Here is a 20,051-nt window from a genome sequence, read left to right as displayed (position 1 = left end):
GCTACACTTCGTTGATTGCTTCGATTGATGCACCATCTCTGCTACTCATTGCCTCTCCAAATGCGCATGAGCCACTAAGCTGAGCTGCCCTCACTTTGCTCCCGATTCGCGGGTGCCCCCGATTTGTTGGTGCTCACGAATCTGATTTGAGCTGCCCACAATTTGCATCTTCAATAGGGCAGCTCCCTTGAGCACTTTCACTCATTTTTTTGAGACTCTTCTGCGATTCAGTGACTATGATCGGTGCATTAAGAGTCATGACGTGATCTCCCTTGGTAGTTGCTCCTATGGCCTTCATCGACACATCATTCGAGGGCATTCTCGCCTAGTTCTTGACCAACATACCTCTTTGCATCAAGATGTGCACACTCTTGTGCGGTAGCTATTTCGGGCTCATGGGTTCCTGCCCTTGCTATGCATAAAATGAATGAAATCTTTTATATTTTTTTATATGTTTGAGTTAAAGGTTCTCTGCCTTGAGTAGTCCCTCTAAAAAGAATGTTTGAAGAGTTAATAAAGGTCCTTGGCCTTGAATAGTCCTCCTAAAATGATTTATTTTCTCTTATATGTTTGGTGTGTGACTCCATGTTCCTAGTTAGTCCCTAGAGTCAAGAGGGGGATATACTGTGGGAGCCATGTATTGGCATTGATAGAGTCTAGTTATCAAGCATGGCATATGAGTTCCAGGATGTTGGTGCATTGGTCTTCTAGACCTCTGAGTTGTTCATGCATCCATGCTGAGACATGAGCCTCTGAGTCATGTTTTGGACGTAAAGCCATGTGAGTGCTCAATCCGACCTCTGAACCATGCTCAGACTTCAACCTCTAAGTTAGCATGAGAGCCATGTCTAGTTCAAACATTGCACAGCTTAGTAGTCCTGTCACTGTCATGTTCTGTCCTTGGTTCCATTCCAGTAATCTCTCACCTTGCCTTCATGGAGAGATGTTAGAATATGAAGCCAAGTTGAGTCTGTTTGGTGTATTCTAGTGTGTTCTAGTGTGAGTTCTAGTCTAGTGTGTCCTATGGATGCCATGTGTCACATTGGGAGTTACCCCATATGCATAGGTGTTCATATGTGTGTGTATGCTCTATATAAGAGCTGTACTTGTCTAGTGTCAAATCAATCAAGTATCAAGCTACAAGCTCTTTGGTCTACATGTGAGTACTCTCATTTTTGTTCATTACTCTAGTCATTTCATTTCCATTTCATTGTGTCTCCTTTTGAGTATCACTTCCTCTCTCCCTAGCCTACCCTCTCTCTCTCCTTCTTTCCACCATGTTTCTTCATATTTCACCTATGTTCTCGATCAATAAGTCAAGGCAATGTGATGCACAAGGGGTCCACACAATGGCTGGAAACTTGTCCTCTAGCATAGAGTCCATAGACTTGCAATTGCTCCCATTGTCTCTCACTACCTATACAACATTCTCATGCCCTATTTACATGATAGCCTCCCATATATGACCCTAAGTAAATAAACCATAACAATGAGACCTCAGAGAGGCATCAATGGCTTTCAAAAACATAGTGCCTTTGCAGGAAAAGTTAAAACACTAAAACATTGTACATATTCCGCCCGCGTACATTTGACCATCCGTCACACAATATAGTGCAGCCATATTTCTTCCATGCTCTAGCTACACTTCTATGCATGCTCTTTCCTGCTTGAGCTCACGTATCAAATGCGGCTAATGGCTCTCAAAGTCTTCCTCCATTGGTTTGTCTTGGCCACATGCAAGGAAATGGCACACCGTGTGAACAATCGGATAAGCTCTCTAGTTGCCTCTGCCATTGCTTGCTTTTGAAAGCCAGCTTGAATGCTGGCCCTTTGTACAAAATTTCTAGGTAGTGGAGAAGTGGCTCGTGAATCATCCTCTAGCAAAGCAATCATCTTTGCATGCATAGCCGACATAGAGGAATAGCCACTCTCTGACTCTATATCTCTGCCCCTTTTTGCTGCCGGTGCTTGACTTGAACTACTTTCCTCGTCATTGGATGGCTCCACAAAATTTGAATCTTTGGGAACACCCAAATGGTTTCGTCTCCATTCTTCAAGGCTCTCCTTAACATCTTGAGAAACATAGGGACATGGCCCTACGTCTTTACTTGGCACATAGGGAAGATGGTCCTTCAGACGGGTGACACACATTTTTTCCATTCCACAGAATTTGCATTTCCACTTTTTAAAACCACCAGACCCCTCATATCTCCCCAATTTCTCTGCATGTTTTAAAGATGGATTCGGAATCCCAGCCATGTAGGCTAAAGATAAGGGCTAAGGGCAAGGGCTGAGAGGGCAACAAAGAGGACAGAAGAGGGAAAGGGCTGAGGAGAGCAAGGAGAAGAGGGCAAGGGCTGAGGAGAGCAAGGAGGAGAGGAGAGGGCAACCCAGGAGAGGAGAGGAGACCAAGAAGGAGAGGTTGGAAAGGAGAGGGCAAGGAGAGAGGAGAGGCGAGAGCAAGGAGGAGAGGCTGGAGAGGAGAGCAAGAATGAGACACAGCAGGCTGAGAGAGGGGCTGTAGGATGAGAGGAGAGCATGCAGGAGAGGCCTCAGAGGAGAGTTGTCTTGCAAACAAAAAATTCAGAGAATGCTTGCAGTCTGCCCTAAAAATCTCACTCATATGGAGTTCAGAGTCTACATTAGACTCAAAAAGTTGCATTGTGGCAAAAGACCAAAACATACAATGTCTACAGGGCTCTAAATTTCTGTAATTCTTGCAAATGTCACCTTATCTGTCCGCAAAAAGCAGATTTGAGGCAAAATCCCATACTTTTGATGATCAAGTCTACTTGAATATGACAAAAGCTACATAATTTCACACTCAACTTGAGTGATTTAAATTGCACGAATGACCATGATTTAAATTGCACAAATGACCAGATCTGCAAATCTGTTTGGTATCTATAGTAGCCCAACCATTTGCAATGTCAGCAAGGCACAGTACTACGAATTCCCAAATGTGTTAATTGAGTCTGCTGGCAACTTTCAGAAGCAAACACCAAACAGTACGACAAGCAGTACAACAGGTGATAGCAAATAGTGTACGGTGAATTTGTACAAGCCATTGTGTACAATCAAAGTGTACGGTGTATGATAGATCCTATATGACCAGTACATGTTAGTTTGTACAGTGGCAAACTATTGTATGTACACGGATTTCATATAGCCTATGGACAGGCCTATTGTACAGACAAGCTCGTCAACAGTAGGTGAGCTATTTGGAAGACGGCTATACAGACAACAGTATGGTAGGTGTATGGACGTCAAATTTACAAACAATTATACGACACAAATGTACGGACATGCTCGTGTGTATGGATGGACAACAGTTGGAGGACCGGATAGGAGCAAGTGAGAAGCAACCTATGCTCTAATACCAAACGTTCGAGTAGGGGTAAGAGAGTTGTATAGAGAATGTAACAGTTGTAATACATAGAAATGACAAAACAAGCAAGATATTCTCTACAAAGAAACTAATTGTAATACTAGACCTAGGGGACAAACCCTCCTTAAAAAGACCAACAAAAGAATAAGTAACAATAGATTACAAGGTCTTTGTCCATCTAATATTCATTAGATACAAAGAAAGAAAACTTTATGGGGAGTCCATCGTCTCTGGTGGGCGCGCTTTCTTTTTCTTTAAAAGTCAACTCAGAAATTGTGAAAAGCCTATTTAGTATTGCCTCCTATTCTTATGTCATCCTACCTGGGACAAGCTTTAAGATGGCATCACTAGTACTTTCCCTTTGAACTTACTAGGCATCCTCCCCTCTCGGAACAAGCATACGTGCATTGCAACTGCAAGACTCAGCTGTATAATTGAAGCTCAGCACTCGTCCCTATACACCTTGTTGTGCTTTAACATAGAAGACGAACACACCTTGTTTTTGGAGGGGGAAAGATTTTGAACAACTCCATAGATCTGCTGCTTTTGACCTTGCTAAACCAACATAGTCTCTGAAGAGTTGTATCCTTCCTCGGTACATCTACAATCAAGGCTGATATCACATTATATACTTGATATCCAAGGGAATTCCTCCTTTGGGTCCTTGAGGGGCCATCTTGACTTTTGTGAACGCCGGTCACTGCATGGTCAATAGCCACATAAACTCACCTATCATCTACTAGCATGTTCTAAGCGTCCGACTTTATACTTGATTATTGTTGTAAAGTCCAATAATATTTGTAGTGCTATGAGTATTTTAATCAAAAGCTAGAAATGTTTCAAACATCCTAAAATTTTAGAGAAGTTAGATACTTTCTTTTTCAAGAAAAATACATATGATTTAAGTATTTCTTCTGAAGATACAAAATCAAAGCATCAACATTTAATTTGCAAGCCACTATATCTAGCTGCTATAAAGACTCAAAAGCTCGAAAAGGGGTTATGGCAAGTCACCTACAATTGAGACAAGTGGAATGAGAGAGTAAAATCAACCACAAGGACACAAGTGGCAAAAAAAGGCGTGGAAAGAGGTGTCCATACGGTTCTCCCCCCCCCCCCCATGAAAATGATCAAGTAGCAGCCCCAAAACCAAAATACTCAAGGCAAGAGTACATCATGCACAATATGAGAGAAACCATGGAGGGTCAGAGTCCCACTCAACAAAGGAACCAAGAAAAGAACCAAGACCCAGGCTAAAAGGTGCCATCTTAAACGTGACAGAACCTCTCTACTCTCTAAGGAACAAATTCATCCAAGCATAATGAGATGATCAAGGTGGTCATATGCAAACCACCCATCAAATATCCTTCCATTTAGTTCACTTGATATCAAGTGATCACAAGCCAGTTGACAAGCTTCTTTGTAAGTGTGAGTTGTCTTTATTGAAGATGCATGGTGGAGAGAGAGAGAGAGAGAGAAAGAAAGAAAGAAAGAAAGTGTATTATTGTCCACTAGAGGCCAAAATGGGCCCATGGGACATCAAGAACTCTGCATACAAGATAGCACAAAATCAACGTGCCCCAAAGAAGAGGCATCGTCGAATATCATCTAAGTGCTACGCAATATAATGCAAGTGAAAGTACATAATGTCAAATCTGAGCCTAAATACAGAGTAAACTAGATGCAAGGAAACCGCCCCCGGGTGCAAAATGGGGGGGATGAGCACAATATGTCAATGCAAAGATACAAGTCCAGGTGTCACGGAGTCTGAGAACCAAAATAATACTGGAAATCCTGTCCATCGACTCTGCCTCCTGCTATGAGAGTACAAATCTGGGCAAAGGTGAGGTGAGCGGCTGGTGGGGCGAGATCTCCATGAGTAAGTCTCCTCCGAAATGCTGCCATCATCCTGGATCGTCTGGAGATGAAGCGGCGAGTACGTCCCCTATGTAACAAGATCCTGCGGCGTCTACAAACCATCTCATATGTACATCCACATGGTGGAGGCATGTGTCCTGTGTGGGCTCTGCCGTCCTCGTGCTCCTCCTGGTCTCTGTCCTCTGGTATGGCGTGTGCCTGAGCTCTATGAGGCTGGGCTCTATCACGCTCCGGTCTGTGCTCTCTGAGGTAGTCTCGCCGAAGCATAGTGGCCTCCCTGACATAAAGGGCTAGGCAATGCTGATCCTCGTAGTCCATCACTCGTGAGAGAGGTCCAAAGCCATCCGTGAAGAGACAGTGGAATCTACCTCTGATCTCATAATATAGCGGGCATCTGCAAATGAAGTGCTCCTCTGACTCCACCTCTCCCATGGTGCAACACAAGGGCAGATCCTGGTCTCTCGGCCTGGTCGCCGTCCATCCTCCATGCGTCGCATCCTACCAGCCTCTATCTCGAGCTGATGCGAAGAGACTCTAAGCTGGCCGAGGGCAATCCTCAGTGAGTGGGACATGTGGGTACCTGTATAGCCTGGTGGGATGACAAATCCATCCTCTGAGATCCGAAGGAAGTGGTCACGATATGTGGCCATCTTCACCGGAAGCTGCGTGGGATAAATCCAAGTGCGATACGTATGAAGCTGCAGCAAGTCTGCTCTCGTGACCTGGCTAAGCTCGTGGCGAGTCAACTCGAGATGAGGGGCATCTATGCTGTATCGGAACGGAGGCAGTCTATCCATGTCTAGTCCAAGGGATGTGAGCCACCTAGTGAGTCTGAAGTACCAGCAGTATCGGGTCCCTGATCGTGCCAACTCCATAGAAGATGCAAGTGCTAACCATGGCAACCGAGCTCTGCCTGTTGCTGAGTCTCCAAACTCCCTGACCCTGTGCAGATACATGACCGACTGAAACGCTGCATCCAATGCAAGGGGAGTAGCTTCAAACTCTGCTAGCATGATCTCGTGCGGAACTGTAGCCTTGGCCCTAATGAGCCGAGAGAACATGATGATCTATAACCTCTCTACTCGTCTCCAATCTGCAGCGCCGAGGTCTCCTGCCCAGAAAGGAGCTGCATACATCGCAGCTGGTCTCACCAGTGTATCAAAAAGCAAGGATTTCGTATCGAGATGCTGAAAGTGGGACTGAAAACACTGACGCTCAAGATGAGCCAACGAAGCATACCCTTTACTAATCCTATCTCGTGCTGCATATGTCATGGTGAAGACCGGTCCCCTGAAAACTGCTCCCAAATAAGTGTACTCTCTAACAAGCTCAATGGGCTGTCCGTCATAAGTGAAGCAAAACTCATCCGTGCTGTAAATACGATCAGAGGTGTTGAAAACCATAACCTTGGTCTTGCCAAGGTTTACGGTCAACCCCCTATCCTGGCAAAACCTGTGGAGTGCCTCAATATGTGCCTGGAGGCCCTGAGCAGTAGAGGAAATGAGAACCACATCGTCCGCATACAGGAGGATAGGAATGGAGGATCCTGAGAGAGTAGAGCCCACACCGCCTGTCATCTGTACAAACATCTCTAGCTCGTCAATATATAATCCAAAGAGAGTAGGAGAGAGCGGGCAGCCCTGCTTCACCCCAATCGTGCTGCATACCTCCTCTGAGAGCCCCTCACGTGTCCGAGCCCGACCAGTGACCCTCTCATACAAAGCCATGATAGCCCACTGTATCTCTCCACTAAAGCCCATCTGGCGAATCCTCTGAAACAATCTGAATCGCGGAACTGTGTCAAATGCCTTCCTGAAGTCCACGAAGCAACAATAAAGCCGTTGCCTTCGTGACTTCGCCTCCTCCACCAGTGCTCTAAGTGTGAGGATGTGGTCAAGTGTCGAATGATCCCTACGAAATCCAGCCTGCCCTCTAGCTCTGAGTCCTGTCGTCTCGGCATGGTCATTTATACGGCTTTCCAAAACTGATGCAAAGATCTTGGCCATAACGTGGCCGATCATGATGGTCCTGTAATTCGACGGCTCCATAGGGTCCCCCGACTTGTGGATAGGTACTATGGTATTGCCTAACCAGGACTGTGGTAGGCCTGTACAAACAGACTCATTGAAGAGACGGGAAAGAATAGAATCTAAGGCATCAATCCCATGGATTACATACTCCGCTTGCAATCCATCATGATCCTTAGCTCTCCCGTTCTTCAATCGGTGGACTGCTGCACGGACACTCTCTGGTGTGAAAAGAATAGATGAAGCTGGCCTAGGGGAATGGGATAAATCGATGGCTGGCTGATCTGGAACATCGTATAGAGCTGAAGTATATGCAGACCAGACACGTGGATCTGTAAGGGGGCTCTGAGACTTCGAGCGAAGGAATTTTCTCCAGAATTCCTTGGAGTCACAGCTGAAAAGCAAGCTTCTCAGCTCCTCCTCATTCTGGGCTAGAAATTGGCGTTTCTTGCGCCTAACCAACCACTTGTAGTCTTTCTTGGTTTCGGTAAGGAGGGGAGACTTCTCCTTGGTCTCAAGGTGAAGTTTCCTGCGGAGTTCCTTACACTCCTCGTCATACCAACCGTTGCAAGGAACAAGACCAACCGGTGGGGGACTAGACGAATGACACGTGGCAGGGAAGGACATGTGGGCGGCAAAAACGAGAGAAGAATGTACCAGTTCCCACCGGTCCTGCGTGGATGGTAGAGCATCTAATAGATGAGGACGGAGTAGGCGGCTGAGGTTCTGGCTATATACATCATCGAACTGGTGGTCGAAATGAACCTCATAATAGGATTGGCGGTCGTGATGACGAGGGGGGGGTGGGTCATGGGAGACATGAGTCAAAGTAAAGTGGATGAGTGCATGGTCGGCAGAGGGCATGAAGGGGCTAACAGTAAGGCTATGGATGGAAGGGACTAGAGTCGGGGGACCTATGATGTAGTCGATCACGCTAGTGCCACGCCCAGAAGCAGAAGAGAATGTAGGCATGGAAGACTGTGGCCACCTGGACAAGCCGTTATAAATGACCATACTAACCTACCTCGCAGCCCCTCACCCCCCCCCGCAGCTCCCTCGCAGCTCCCCTCTCCCCCTCGCAGCCCCCCTCTCCCCCTCGCAGCCCCTCGCAGCTCACCCCTCCCCCCCCTCGCAGCCCCTCACCCCCCCCTCGCAGCTCCCCTCTCCCCCTCGCAGCCCCTCGCAGCTCACCCCTCCCCCCCCCTCGCAGCCCCTCACCCCCCCCTCGCAGCTCCCCTCTCCCCCTCACAGCCCACCTCTCCCCCTCGCAGCCCCTCGCAGCTCACCCCTCCCCCCCTCGCAGCCCCTCACCCCCCCCTCGCAGCTCCCCTCGCAGCTCACCCGCTCAGGCCCTCCACCCCGCTCACCCGCTCATCGCGCATTGGCAGCGCTCGCCATCTCCCGCTTTTCAATGCCGCCGGTTTCCCGTTTCCCGTAATTAAACATGGCCGACACCGTCGAGCATGTTACAGAAGGAGCAACAGCAGCAACATCAATGGCCTCCACGACCGACATGCTGCACTATAGTAGAAGAGGACTTGCATCCTCTTCAAAGGACAGAGCAGTACCCGCACTTGCCGCACTCCCAGTCGCAGGTACACCGGTTTCAGCTCCACTATCTCATCTTCCGCCCAGCGCAGTGCCCGCACTTGCCGCACTCCCAGTCACAGGTACACCGGTTTCAGCCCCATTATCTCATCTTCCACCCATAGCCACCTTGTACCCGCAGTTTTTTTCACCCCTCCCCTCCTCTCCATCCTCGGTACCCGCTTTCTCTCCCCCTCTCCAGCCTTCTCCCTCATCCCCGCCACCCACCTTACCGGTTTCCCCCCTTTCTCCCTCTCTTTCTCCTTCCATGCCTTGCACTGTTTGTCCTTGCCAGCACATCCTACCAGAGCTTCAGCACTTTCGGACCCACCTCCGAGATGCCCTTCAGATGCTTCACAGGAAGGACGAGACCATTGCTCTACTTACAGCTCAGGTTGCATCTCTTACTGATCGAGTGACACAGCAGGACCGGGAGATCTTGTCTATTAGAACAGATCTTCAGGTCTTACAGGCGACTCATAGGACTCTTGCTGGAGAGATTCATGGACACACAGAGCGAGTGCAACAGATCGAGACTCGCGTTCAGCACTTAGACACATCTCCCACTACAGCAGTAGCAGCGGTTGAGGAGCGTTTGACCTCCCTTCAGACAGAGGTCCAGAGAGCCACAGAGTGGGTGGATGTCGTCCGCCGTCAGCCATCACAGCCTCAGAGATCGACTGTATCAGCTACATTGGCCGAGTCACAGCAGAGGGCCACAAAGGCCCTCAACATTCGCATTCGTGGTATCTTGCCCTCGGAGACAAAGTCCACGATGACACAGGCTGTGACCTTTGTCTCTCAGACATTGGGAGTACAGGATCATGGCATAGTAGGAGCATATAGAGTCGGGAGAGATCGTACTAGAGAGCAGCCCCTCATTATCAGATTCAGAGATGCCCAGGCACGTCTAGCTGCCCTCAGGAGGAGAGGGACACTCAGAGACCACCCACAGATTTCCATGGACGAGGATCTGACTCAGATACAGGTTGAGGAGCGCAAGGCGCTCATGCCTCAGAGAGACGCAGCCCGAGCTCAGGGCAAGTGGGCAATGATCAGGGCTGCGAGGGGGAGAGGGGAGCTGCGAGGGAGCTGCGGGGGGGGGGGGGTGAGGGGCTGCGAGAGAGAGAGAGAGAGAGAGAGAGAGGATAGGCTAGGGAGAGAGAAAGAAAGAAAGAAAGAAATTTTATTAGAGTCTTCGGAAGACCCATGGGTCTATGAGACTAAAAGAAAACCTGATACAAATCACAGTAAGGGTGGAGCTACTGAAACGAGCATCATCACCCATGCTGAATCCTAAGTTTGATCATACATAATCAAATACATCTGGATGTAACAATGAAAAGAAAAGGACTGGAGCATAGCGGAATCCTCCATATGTCATGTCGCCCTAGCTGGTGCATAGCCGGTAATGGGACGCTCGCACCCGTCAAGGGGTGCTGTGCATCTCGGTCTCCTATAGACCAAAGCCACCATGACTCCCGTGGGACGTATCTCGGGTCTAAACAATGACGAGAGGTCCCCCAGAGTGATCTGTGTGTCCCCTCGATTTCTCGTGTGTCGTGCTGCGGTCGACGAGTCGAGGTCTTTGTCACGTCTGCGCCTAGAGACTAGACGATCAATGTCACTCGATGGGGAGAACTCTGTGATCCTGCTCTGAGAGGTGTCTGATGATGTGGCCAAGTCCCATCGCCTGAGTAAGTACTCTATGTGTTGGACCCCCTCGTGAATGAAGGCCGTGAGGCATCTCTGATCTGGGTAGGCGAGGAATCTGAAAGGAGCCCGGAGCTATCTCTGAAGAGGCAGTGGTAGCGACCTCGGATCTTGTAGTACACTATGCACCTAGAAATAAAATGCTCCTCCGACTCAACCTCCTAACAATCGCACAATATGCATAAGTGATGCTCCCTAGGAATCCCCTCTGCTCTACCGCTCTCTATGTGGAGGCGGTGTGATGATATCCAAAACAGTCTGGAGGCATATGAAGCTCAGTGTACCCCGGTGGTGTGATGAATCCCTCCTCCAAATTACGAAGACAGTAATCTCTGTAGAAACTCAACTTCACTGGAAGCTCCTCGGCTCCAACCAAGTCCTAAAGGTGTGTAGCTGTAGGAGATCCTCACGAATGACCTGGTTGGTGTGTGGCCCGATCGAGATGGTGGGTGGGAGTATCGGAGGGGCATCTAAATTGTATTGAAAAGGGGGTATCCTATCGATGTGAAACCCTAGTCTCACAAACCATCTGTGAGTCCATGCATACCAGCATCGCTTGTCTCCCTCTGCTGCCAACCTCATGGAGGAATCGAAAGCCAACCATGGCAACCTCTGTCTCCCTGATGTGTTGTCCCCATATGATCTAACCTGGTATAGATATGTGATGGTCTGAAGGATGCATCTAGCTTGAGTGGAGAGGCACCAATCTCGGCCTAAATGATGTGATGTGGTACAGAAGATTTCCCCCGGATCATCTGTGAGAGCATGAGGATCTGCAAGCGCTCCATCAGTATCCACTCTATCTCTGACATGTCAGGCCCCCAACAAGGACTGCCATACATACTGGCTGGTCGAACCAAGGAGTCGATGTAAGAAATCCTAGATTTACTATATTTAGAAATGTGCTAAGGAACAGAAAGAAGACTGAGATAGCAGAGAACAAGGAATAATTGTATTGCTTGAATGTCTGTAGGGTAGATGTTGTTGTCATCCATACAATTGGGCCTCTCTTATATAGAGAGTGAAGAGTCACACATGAAAAGGTGTGTACTCCAAAGGGTATGTGCATGAAGAGGTGTGTACCCCTTGTGAAGGGTGTGACCCTTGATGAGAGGGTACATTACAATAGGAATGTCTCTTCATTAGAGTCTCTTGTGAAGGGTTGTGCCTCATAGGAAGTGTCCCGTCGAAAGGGCAAGGGTTGTGCCTCTTAGGAAGTGTCCCGTCGAAAGGGCATACCCTTCCACAAGTGTCCATTCATCAAACCATCCATAAGTCTAGAAATAGAGAAAGGAATACGTCACAGATCGTGACAGTCGAAGAGAAGAGCTTTGGTCCAAGGGTCCTGGAAGTGGGAGTGGAAGCATTGTCTCTCTAGCCGACCAATGAGGCGTATCCCCTGCTCAATCTAGCCTGCATCACTGGTCTCATCGTGAAGATCGAGCCAGAGAAGATGACCCCCAGGTAAGTGTATGAGGATATGATCTCAACTGGTGACCCACCGAAAGTAAAGTAAATTGCTTCCATTGCATGTTCGCTCGAGAGGTGTTAAAGATCATGACCTTGGTCTTGCCAAGGTTGACCTCCAAATCATGGGATAAACAAAAAGCCTATAGTGCATCCAAGTGTTGCTGGAGCCCCTCAGGTGTGGACGACAAGAGTGCCACGTCATCTGCATAAAGAAGAATCTTGATGATGATCCTGGCAAGTGAGCAACCGGTCTCTCCGAACGCCCCCATGAAAGTCTCAAGCTCATCGATGTAGAGGCTAAACAAGGTCGGTGATAAGGGACAACCCTATTTGACCCCTATGTGTCCAACCTGCGCCTGTCCGAACTCGGCCTGAGACTCTCTCATACAGTGCCATGACTGCCCAGATGATCTCCTGATCAAATCCCAATGTCTGTAGGCATGTGATGAAACAAGCTCGAGGTACTGTGTCAAAGGCTTTGTGAAAATCCACAAAGCAGCAATATACCCTCTCCTTCCGTGATCTGGCCTCCTCAATGACACTCCTAAGTGTGAGTATGTGATCCATAGTCCCATGGTCTCGCCTGACACCGGCCTAACCCTCTGCTCTGAAATAGAAATGATATAGCAAGAGCAATGAACAAAATGAAAGTACTCACATGTAGACCAAAGAGCTTGTAGGCTTGATGCTTGATTGATGTGACAAGTGACAAGTAAAGCTCTTATATAGAGCACACACACACATATGAGTACCAATGCATATGGGACGACAACTAATGTGACACGTGGCATCCATAGGACAGACTAGACTAAAACTCACACTAGAACTCACTAGGACATCCTAACGCGCCCCTGTGGAGGAAAGGTGAGTGACTATTGGAATGGAATCAAGAATAGAACATGACAATGACGGTCATCGAGCTGTGCAATGACGGTCTAGAACTAGACATGGCTCCCATGCTAAGTCAAAGGCAAGTGAGCATGGCTCAGAGGCTAGTGAGCATGGTACACAATCAGAGGCTCACCTAGCATGGCTCAGAGGCTCATCATGCATGGATGCATGACCAACTCAAGAGACCAATGCACCACATCCTAGAACTCACATGCCAGGCCTGATAAATAGACCTATCAAAGCCAATACATAGCTCCCACAGTACATCCCTCTCCTAGCTCCAGGGACTACTGAGAGACATGGAGCCACACATGACAAATATAAAATCAATACATCATTTTACGAGGACTATCCAAGACTGAGAACCTTTATTGACACCTCAAACATTCATTTCAGGGAGACTACTCAAGATAGAGAACCTTTATTGACTCTAATCGTAGAAAATAAAAATATATTTCATTCATTTTATGCATAGCAAGGACAAAGAACCCGTAAATGACCCCACGTAGCTGCTACACATAAGAGTACACATCCCGATCCGAAGAAATATGTCGATGAAGAATATGGCGAGAATGCCATGAATAATATGTCGACGTTGGCCATGGGAGCAATTACAAGAAGCAATCACATGATGACTCTCAGAATCCATATCCAAAACTATCAACAGATGTACTAGCACCTTTAGTAAACAACCACAATGACAACTGAGGTAAGTTACCAAATTTTGCTTTGATTGCATCACCCTCTGAAATAGACTCCTCTTCTACCATGTGCGTCTGTATACGCTTCAGCAACTTGCTCAAAGGTAACGTACTCTTGCAAAGTTGTGCTCTTCAATTCACTGCTGACCAAACTTCTTTGTGTGCACCTTCTTATGCTCTCCTACAGACTATAAGTATGCACCTAGGTGTGCTCTAGATTGCTATGATTTTTGCTCGTCTGGCATCCTTGCTGCTCCCAAGCCTATGCATAGGGTCTCGATGCCCCCCAAGCTGGCCTACCAACGTGCTGAGCTGGCCAATCAGATCCTAAAGATAGACAATCTGTAAACTGGTGCAATCCGTAGGCAGCCAAGTCAGCCAATCTTCTCATCTTGTTCGCTTGCCTATTTAAGCCTCCTTTGCAAGCGCCTTGCTAACTTTGCCCAACCCATCTACCTAGCAAACAAGCATTCTCTACAAGCCCTACTCCAACCTTTGTACCGAATTGTACCAATTGTTGTTGCTTCCATATGACCGACCAATACAATACGATGTACCAGTCTACATATCTGCTACTCCAATTGCTATACCCCCCCGATGTCTTGCCCTAGCCCTTTGACCCTTTCCAAGGTCTCTTGCCTGGGCTACATACAAACCCCGGACTTCACCCAAACAACGGGTTTTATGTCAACCTTGAATGCTCACGTTGGTGGCCCCATGGGCTGCCCTAAATCTCATCTAACAAGGAGATCTGTATACTCCCTTTGCTCGCTTCCCATAGCGGCCCATAACTCGGGCTGCTTCTCACCCCTCCCTCTCTCTCCTCCCCCTCTGTCACAAGAAGGTATTTTCATGTCCCGAGAAATAAAAGAGAGAAGATGTTTAGAGTTTGACTTTGTCAAAGAGTGTTGGCTACGAGCAACTAGAGTAAAGATTTGGCCAACAAGAGAAAAGTTGACTAAGAGCAACAAGAGTAAAGACTTGGTTTCTATAAGTGTTGACTTTGGCCTTGTTGTCAACAAGAGAAAAGTGCTCTCTGAGTCAAGTCCAACAGCCACTAAAGCCTCTACTAGCATGCGGCAAGGAGAAGAGAGCAGCAGTGTTTGAAGCTAGAATAGGTGCTCACTTTTTTTTTTTTTTGGGCAAAAGAGACTTCTATTAAGTATTAAAGAAAACCATTAGAGCAAGCTTCATAAGGGATACACCATGCAATGCATGAAAAGCTCAAGAGCCAAAAAGAAAGGATTGGGGTTGATAGTGCCATCTCAATCCAATAGCAACCTCCGAGAAAAAGGGAGAACCCCTCCAAACTCGAAGAAATACAATCCTCCTAGAAAAGGCTGCCCGTGAAGGGCCCTGCATGCTAGCCCATATGGCTATCAAAATGTGAACCGTGTCACTCCAAATACCCGTGAACACCTATGATGGGTGTATCTCGGTGTATCCAAGGCCTCTCTGCATCTGGCTCTCCAAATGTGCCAAGAGAAAATGCTAGCCAAAATCTCCCAAGAGATGTCCATTGAAACATGTGAAGCTCTGAAAGGAATATGTGGTACATCTTGAAGAGAGCAAGGCTCTATCACCTCTCGGCAGATTGAGAGTGCCCAAGAAGAAGGCTCACCCTCATAAAACACCTTGGGCCCAGTAAGGGATAACCATGCGACCGAGCCCCAAGTCATGAAGAAAGGGGAAGTATGAAAAATACTAAGTATCCGAGCAACTCCTTTCCAAACAATCCTCGCTTGATTGCAATCCCAAAGGCAATGTCGCACTGACTCATCTGCAGAATGACAACGAGGGTAAGTGGGATCAGCCCCAAATCGTGATCTCCACAGGTTCACTGGAATCGCTCCATGAATAGAAAGCCAAAAGAAAAGAGTGATCTTTCTATTTCTAAGGGATTTCCAGAGCCTCCTCCAAAAATTCCTACGCAAATCTGCGATAATGAAGAAGCTATCCCAATGGGGGGGCTCTGGAGGGAATCCAACCTCTACTGCTCAGCTGAAATCTCCTGGCATTACCAACCATGAAACGAAAGAAGGGAATCCCCCTCTCTCGGTGCCCATGATCTATCCACTCCCACTCTCCTGGGTCCCACTACAAGCACCTAATAGGTGCAACTCCATATAACCACAACCTCCAGGATCCCAAGGCCAAGAGCAGAGAGTCGGGGTCTAAGTACCACTGCAAGCCAGCTCCATGTACAAAACCAACAATCCTGACAGGCTTGCAGGGGGTGCCGTGGGTGTGGCGGCATATAAATGGCTATTTGGCCTTACTCTCTGAGTCAAGTCCAACAGCCACTAAAGCCTCTACTAGCATGCGGCAAGGAGAAGAGAGCAGCAGTGTTTGAAGCCAGAAGAGGTGCTCACTTTTTCTGTTTTTTTTGCAAAAAAGAGATTTCTATAAGTATTGAAGAAAACCGTTAGAGCAAGCTCCATACGGGATACACCATGTAATGCATGAAAACCTCAAGAGCCAAAAAAGAAAGGATTGGAGCTGATAGTGCCATCTCAATCCGATTGCAACCTTCGAGAAAAAGGGAGAGCCCCTCCAAACTCAAAAAAATACAGTCCTCCTAGAAGAGTCTGCACGTGAAGGGCCCTGCATGCTAGCCCATATGGCTATCAAAGTGTGAACCGCGTCACTCCAAATACCCGTGAACACCTATGATGGGTGTATCTTGGTGTCATCCAAGGTCTCTGTGCATCTGGCTCTCCAAATGTGCCAAGAGAAAATGCTAGCCAAAATCTCCCAAGAGATGTCCATTGAAACATGTGAAGCTCTGAAAGGAATATGTGGTACATCTTGAAGAGAGCAAGGCTCTATCACCTGTCGGCGGATCGAGAGTGCCCAAGAAGAAGGCTCACCCTCATAAAACACCTGGGGCCCAATAAGGGATAACCATGCGACCAAGCCCTAAGTCATGAAGAAAGGGGAAGTATGAAAAATGCTGAGTATCCGAGCAACTTCTTTCCAAACAATCCTCGCTTGATTGCAGTCCTAAAGGCAATGTCGCACTGACTCATCTGCAGAATGACAGCGAGGGCAAGTGGGATCAGCCCCAAATCGTGATCTCCACAAGTTCACTGCAATCCCTCCATGAATAGAAAGCCAAAAGAAAAGAGTAATCTTTCTATTTCTAAGGGATTTCCAGAGCCTCCTCCAAAAATTCATACGCAAATTTGCGGTGATGAAGAAGCTATCCCAAAGCGGGGCTCTGGAGAGAATCCAACCTCTACTGCTCAGTTGAAATCTCCTAGCATTACCAACCGTGAAACAAAAGAAGAGAATCCCCCTCTCTCGGTGCCCATGATCTATTTACTCCCACTCTCCTGGGTCCCATTGCAAGCACCTGATGGGTGCACCTCCATATAACCACAACCTCGAGGATCCCAGGACCAAGAGCAAAGAGTCGGAGTCTAAGTACCACTGCAAGCCAACTCCATGGTCCACAAAACCAGCAATCCTGACAGGCGGAAAGGCAACCTCTAGAAGAATATCATCCGTGAATCTAGAAAGTATACCTTTATCCCTAACGTCAAAGACTAGAGCATCTTCCCCGAGATCTCGAAGAGCGATCACTTGTAGAGGAACTGCTGTCCTCGAAAAAGCTCCCATCCAAGTGATGAAAGTAATAGGCATCTCAACTGTCCATTCCACCGGGATGGCTGCATCTATCTGCTGAATCCTGCATGCTACCCCTCTGAGGTGACTCACGGACTGTAGCCTCTGACCCTTAGGTAGCCTGATAAAAGCCTTCCAAGTGCCTACTGTGTAGGCGGGGCCTCTCTTCCATCTAGACCACTGCATATAATGGGAAGTGCCCAGTGTTCTGCTATGCTCATCAAGTATACTATCGTTCCAAATGATCGGCTACCTATGAATCTCTTCAAGGGTAGAGGGCAGAATCCTTCGAAGAGTGTTCCTGAAGCTCCCCCAAGCTTTGAGAATGGCAGTCATGAGAGGAGAGACAAGAGACTTGAGAGAGGCGGAAGTAAAAATCCAACGAGGGCTGTCCACCCAATCATCTCCCAAGGTAGGTGTGCAAGCCTGAATGCGTCCAAAAAAGAAATCCTTCCAAGGTTCCTGCCCAGGCATGAGTCCCCTCACCACCACCTTACAAAGCAATGCCCTGCACTGCAAGTTCGGGAGAATAATGGTCTCCCAAGCCACCCTCGCTGCAACATCTGCCGTGCCATCAAGTCCACTCCATAAAAAAATGTTGATTGGTCTAATGAGCTGAGTGATGCAATCCCTAGATCGGTACCAGCAAGAACACACAAACTAGGCGGTGGTCAAGAGAACCTGATTCACTACCACAACTTAGAGGCAAGGTCGAGTTTGACTGAGCTTCTTATACTTTCTAGTACTGGGGCAAACTGCTGTGCTAGAGAGATGCCCAATCCTACCTGGCATTCCAAATATCTAACAGAAACACCCCTCTGAATCCAAGAAAAGCCAATGTCAACTCCCCAGCTTGGAGTGTCCTCATCACTGATCCAAAAGCCAAAGGATTTATGCCAGTAAATGTATGCCCCTGCAACTAAGCAAAAAATATCCAAGGCTATCCACAAAGAATGAAGTGACTGCGAAGAGTCCTCAATAAAAATAGCAGTGTCATCAGCCAACTCACAGTCAAGAAGCTCCTGCTCCTTTCTCAAGGGCAATCTCATTCCATAAAGCTCAGCCTGAGATCTAAGGAAGATACTCATAGCTTCTGCCACAAAAAGAAAGAGGAAGGGGACTAAAGGGCATCCCTGACGAACTGATCTGAAAATCTAAAACCTGTCACCCCTTACCCCTCCAATCAAAACCTGGCTGTGGGCTGATCTGTAAAGAGAGGCCACCCCTCTAGATCTGTAAAGAGAGACCACCCCTCTAATCCATGCATCTGAAAATCCAAATCGTAGAAGAGTGCCCTCAAGAAAACCCCAATCTACTCTGTCATAGGCTTTCTCAAAGTCCAGGAGTAGAACTGCCAGCCTCTGTCCGCTCTGCATAGCCCACTCTATGGCTTCCCAAAAGAAAAAGATATTATAGCAGCAATTAGTGTATGAGGGGCATGTAAGTGTTCATAGAAATATATAGAATATCAAGTATTCCCTTTGAGAATTATCCAGTGCAATTCTGCAACAGCACAAAACAGCTTTCATGGAAAGTAGAAATTTTTCTTGTGAGCACCTTACCTGTGTTTTCATGTCAATTACATGTGGAGCTTCCATGCAAACCTCAAATGGAACACCAAGCTCAGAGGCAAAAGAGCCCATTGGAGACAAGGTCCTACAAAACCAAAATGTAATATTGGAGTGCAGCTACAAAAATTTTAAAACCCTTCAAGACTGATGAGAAATATTGTAGACAGGTACGTTAAATAACCTGAATTATCTCATCTACTCCTTAAAGGTCTGAAGGGAAAGTTTATGAAGCATTCGTCTATCATTTTATCACTCCTCTCCTAATTGTCAAATGTTCTTGGTGTACGTTCCTGATTTTCTGTTATAATGTGTAAACATGTGTTGCATGTCTCCAAAGAAACCAGAATTGGAACAACAAAAACTTGCACGTATATATCAGCTTAGTGATCAAAACATGTGCCTATTACGCAATGATGGCCACTATATGAAGAATCTGGAGATTTCTTACAATCCAAAAGTTTACCCAGAAGTAAGTATAACGGATCGAGCCTTTGTGGCAATGTCGTCAAAAACAACCGCAGGATTTAAACACCACAAACTAAGAGAGCAAATCCATCCAGTGACTCCAAGTCCTGAAAATAAAGATCCCGAATATTATGGCAGTTCTTTCCGCCTGATTTCTGAATCGTCTACAAGCTTCTGTAAAGAAAAGGATTTACAACACTGACCTTCATCTCTTTTTACATATTTCTGGACAACTAGACGATAGTCACAAAGGCGTTGACAGTTTTCCTGCAGCATGTATTTTAATACTGAAAACAGGCCTGCCAAAGTGCCAATCTTCAAACTTAGCCTTGTACCTTTTACTCAAACTAACCTGAAAAGCCAAGAGCGTAAGAAGAAGATTACCTTCTAGCGCACCGACAGAAAACCCACTCAGATGGCTGTTATTTGATTCTAGATCTGAGGCAGCTGCAACAGCCTATTACAGAGTTTGGGAATGAGAACACATATAAATAGTAAAATTCTGCTGATTATTGGGGAGGAGATGTAACCCAGCAAAATAGTTTAAAAATAGTAAAATTCTGTTGATTTATTGGGGGGGAAATGTAATGTGACCCGGCAAAATGATGCAACCTTATTGGCACAGTCTAACAAGATGGGAAAGCTTTGGGAGGATATTCCTGCAGCCTCCAGCTCCTGCATTGCTTTACTCCCAGACCAGCTGTATTGACAAATGAACAGATTCATGAACATC

At 47.1% G+C, this 20,051-nt stretch overlaps 1 protein-coding gene across 1 annotated transcript in view; it reads right to left on the bottom strand.

Annotated features, from left to right (window-relative positions):
* LOC147889247 (uncharacterized) overlaps positions 1-20,051 on the bottom strand; it is a 51,864-nt gene that overhangs the window by 19,865 nt on the left and 11,948 nt on the right. The window contains exons 12-16 of the mRNA XM_087392016.1: positions 19,931-20,018; positions 19,703-19,775; positions 19,522-19,617; positions 19,317-19,425; positions 18,845-18,938 (exon numbers count right to left, since the gene is read on the bottom strand). Coding sequence (XP_087248142.1) covers positions 18,845-18,938; positions 19,317-19,425; positions 19,522-19,617; positions 19,703-19,775; positions 19,931-20,018 — 460 coding nt within the window. The remainder of the gene's footprint in view (positions 1-18,844; positions 18,939-19,316; positions 19,426-19,521; positions 19,618-19,702; positions 19,776-19,930; positions 20,019-20,051) is intronic.

This window comes from Dipteris shenzhenensis, chromosome 20, assembly GCF_047967505.1.
Source record: "Dipteris shenzhenensis isolate YYH24624 ecotype China chromosome 20, Dip_SZ_1.0, whole genome shotgun sequence".
Lineage (NCBI taxonomy): Eukaryota > Viridiplantae > Streptophyta > Polypodiopsida > Gleicheniales > Dipteridaceae > Dipteris > Dipteris shenzhenensis.
This window is presented reverse-complemented; position numbering and strand designations above follow the sequence as displayed.